This window comes from Populus nigra, chromosome 8, assembly GCF_951802175.1.
Source record: "Populus nigra chromosome 8, ddPopNigr1.1, whole genome shotgun sequence".
NCBI classification, from domain to species: domain Eukaryota; kingdom Viridiplantae; phylum Streptophyta; class Magnoliopsida; order Malpighiales; family Salicaceae; genus Populus; species Populus nigra.
In genome coordinates, this window is record NC_084859.1 from 11,723,440 (window position 1) to 11,727,145 (window position 3,706).

The 3,706-nt window shown below is 38.9% G+C and overlaps 1 protein-coding gene across 4 annotated transcripts; it reads right to left on the reverse strand.

Annotated features, from left to right (window-relative positions):
• Positions 1-3,706, reverse strand: LOC133701111 (pentatricopeptide repeat-containing protein At1g31430). 4 transcript variants are annotated; one of them, XM_062124919.1, is made up of 3 exons: positions 1,713-3,706; positions 866-1,586; positions 1-282 (listed from the first exon to the last, which is right to left on the reverse strand). In XM_062124919.1, the coding sequence occupies exons 1-2, from the start codon at positions 3,703-3,705 to the stop codon at positions 1,573-1,575; spliced, it is 2,007 nt and encodes a 668-aa protein (XP_061980903.1). In that variant the 5' UTR covers position 3,706; the 3' UTR covers positions 1-282; positions 866-1,572. The 4 variants fall into 4 exon arrangements, with proteins under 4 accessions (XP_061980903.1, XP_061980904.1, XP_061980901.1 ...); XM_062124920.1 differs by having other exon boundaries at positions 866-3,264; positions 3,399-3,600; XM_062124917.1 differs by having other exon boundaries at positions 866-3,706.

The following is a 3,706-nucleotide window of genomic DNA, read 5'->3' on the forward strand; positions in this document are numbered from 1 at the left end:
TTAGCTAGAAGAGAAGCAGATAAATGAATAAAGAGAATATCCTAATCCAACCGGAAATAAGCAAATGAATCGCCTTCTTTTCAAGTATCGTTTATGCAGCTTTGCAAAGCAAAATCCAACCGCTGCAATCAAAAGCTTTTCCTCAATGACAAACACTAGACAAGCTACCCACAAGAACAAATAACTGGGCATGAATAAAAACGAAGAAACCGTGGAGATGAAATAATTCTGGCCAAGACAATCCTCCCTCAGCACATGCTTGACAACGGAAGAAGAATGCAGCTGCCAAATGTAGAAGAAAGTAAGGATTATGCAGATAGTTTACAGATTATCATAAACCACATTGAAAAAGAAAAGGATATACTTCAGTGATAGAGATTCAGGATTGTGGGGTGCATATTTGCTTAACAATTATGAACCTTCCATATATCAAAGAACATCAAAGCTCGAACTAGTTGAAACACACATCCTGGAGAAGAAGAGAACACATGCTGCTTGTACTAAGTAGATTACTTATTAATGCACAAACCAAGGTAAATACTAGTAGTCATAATTCCTTCAACAGGAAAGCATACCTATCAATTGTTTATATTTACCACAAAAATCAAGTGTATCATTGATTACAATGTTTGGTACTCCAAAAGGCTGTAAGAAAGGATGGTATAATGTCAACGCCCAGGAAAATCTCGCAAAGCTTGTATTTACAAGAGCAAAATGGAAAAGGAACTCCCTAGGTTCTGTGTAAAGGAAATATGCGGTGCGAGGAAATATTCATTTATAGACAGAAAATACAGAGATAAACAAAATAGCTACAATCATGGAGAATCACTGATATCTTGGTTATTATCAGAAGAATCTGATTTACCTCTAATATCCCCCTCAAAGTTGGCGTGGTGGAAAAAGGCACAACTTGCCACGATCCAATAAAAACTGTAATCTGGCCACCCCTTTTGTGAAAACATTAACCAGCTGGAGGTGTGAGGTGACAAAGCTGAGACCAATAACCTTTTGAGCAACAAGTTCCTGAATGAAATGATAGTCAATATCAATATTTTTGGAGCGAGATTTGGTCATCGAGTTGGAAGCAATGAAAATAGCATTGTTTTTGTGGCATAAAAGTCTGGGAGGAGAAGAAAGACTGATTTGGAGTTGTCTGAAAAGTTTAAGTATCCAAAAGAGTTCCGCAACAACATAGGCAAGAGCATGGTACTTGGCCTCAGCACTAGAACGGGCAACAGTAGTTTGCATTTGAGAGCACCATGAAATCAAATTACAGCCAAGATAAACATCAAATCCAGTTCAACAACTGTTGAGTGTTGAGATAGCCGCCCAGACAGAATCAGAGTAGCCGAGCAAGGTCCAAGAAGAATCCCATGAGAGTTGCAGGCCATAATATATTGATTCATAAACCACATATTCCACACTTCACAAGACGGATATAGAATGTACCAAGAGCTATAAACAACCTCATTTTCTCCAATAATCTTGAGCAAGATTTGTAGAAACAACTTTAAAAGCATATTCATCTTCAAATAGCCAGTTCATAATGGTTTGCCTTCCATGCTTCAGTCCTTATTCCTCAAGCACTAATGATTCAAAAAACAATAAAAAAAAGTAAAAAAGATAACGAAATAAATTAAAAAGAAAAAGAAAAAATCAGAAATGGTTTAACTATTTCGTTCAAAACTTAATTCAGCAACTGTTCATGGCACCTGTTTCTTCTCTTTCCATTTCATTCTCTTCTGAATTGAATAATGGCTTCACCATCCTATCCAACATGGAGTATATTTCTCTCATCTCTGAACAAGATGGATTCCCAACAAGAAACTCATGGACTATGCCATCAACCTCAATTGAGCTACAACCAGGTACCTTTTTTACTCCAAGATCTTTCATTTCCCGTCTCACCCTGTTTACATCCACCCATCTACCAGCAGAGGCATAGATATTTGCGAGAAGCGTGTGAACACTAGAGTCCCTTGACTCAATTTTCACGAGCTGTTCGGCCACCCGCTCACCCATTTGAACATTTTTATAGATTCTGCAAGCACTGAGCAAAGAACCATAAAGCGGAACTATGATCTCATTATTTGCGTTCACTATTTTTTTTATCAACTCTTCTGCTTCATCCAATTGTCCAGCTCGACCAAGTAAGTCAATCAGACACCCATAGTGCTCTAACTTAGGCTCAATATTATAAATACTTGACATGGAATTAAAGAACTCACGGCCTTCTTCGACCAGTCCTCCATGGCTGCATGCACTTAAAACACCAATGAAGGTAACTTCATCAGGTATGGCCTCGACTTGTTTCATTTTTGAGAACAATTCAAGTGCCTTGCTTGTTTTCCCATTCATAGCAAGCCCGCATATAATTGAAGTCCATGTAGCTGTATCTTTTTCTCTCAACCCACAGAAAATCCTCAAAGCTTTTTCAATGCACCCACATTTGGAATACATTTCTATAAGAGAAGTTCCAACAACTGCATCAACTGGAATTCCTTTCTCGTCTATGTATCCATGAATCCAAGTCCCCTGCTCAAGAGCTCCCATTTGAGCACAACCTGTGAGAAGAGCAACCAGTACGAACTTATCTGGCTTAACCCTTTGGATTTGCATTTCTTGAAACAGGGCCACTGCCTCGTCAAAATGATTAAACTGCACATACCCATTAATCATCGCCGTCCAAAGAACAACGTCCTTAACTGGACTCCTCTCAAACAACTGTCTAGCCTTATCCAGCTCACCATAGTTTACATAACCTGACACCATACTAGTCCAACAAATAACATTTTTATGAGGCATCTCGTCAAATATTTTTCGGGCTACACTCAAACAACCACACTTACAGTACATGTCCAATAATGCACTGCCAATAATAGAAGTGAGTTCAAGTCTATCCCTTACATAACAATGAATTTCCTTGCCGAGTTCCAAGCACTTCAATGCCGCACAAGCTGAAAGAGTGCTCACCACCGTCGGCTCATTAGGCCTCAAATAACTCTCTTCTCTCATACAACAAAAAACATCAATAGCATCCTCAAATCTTCTACGCTTGACATACCCGGAAATCAACACATTCCAAGAAACCACATCTCTCTCAGGCATTTCATCAAACAACTTCCTCATAACATCGACTTGACCCAATTCAGCACACATATCAATGAGTGAGTTACACACATAAGTATCAGATTCAAGCCCGGTTTTCATCACAAATCCATGAAGTTTTTCAGCTTCTAAAACCTCTCCTAAGCACCCAATCGCCTTCAAAACAAAAGGGTAAGTAAAATTATCAGGCCACAGACCATCCTCCCTCAATTTATTGAACAACATTAAACATTTTCTAAAGATACCCTTCTTTGCAAAGGCTTTAATCATAATATTATAAACAAATAAACCTGGGTTTTCAATATAATTGAAGATTCTTTCAGCATGAACCAAGCTTCCATTAGATGGGTCTGCACAAAAAACCATGAGCTTCTTCAGAGTGTCTGTGCTTTGATGAAGGCCGCCCCGGAAAATCTGGGCCTGGATTTGTTTAAGTTGGTTCATTGTTTTGCAGTGTCGAAGAAGAGAAATGCAGCATTGTTGGTTGAGTTTTGTGGATTTTGCAAGAGTAGAAATTTGTTTGGGTCTTGAGAAGCACTGGCGGGAAAGTAACCGCATTAAGAGAAGGGCGTTGCCTTCAGTAAGGCATGTTGACATC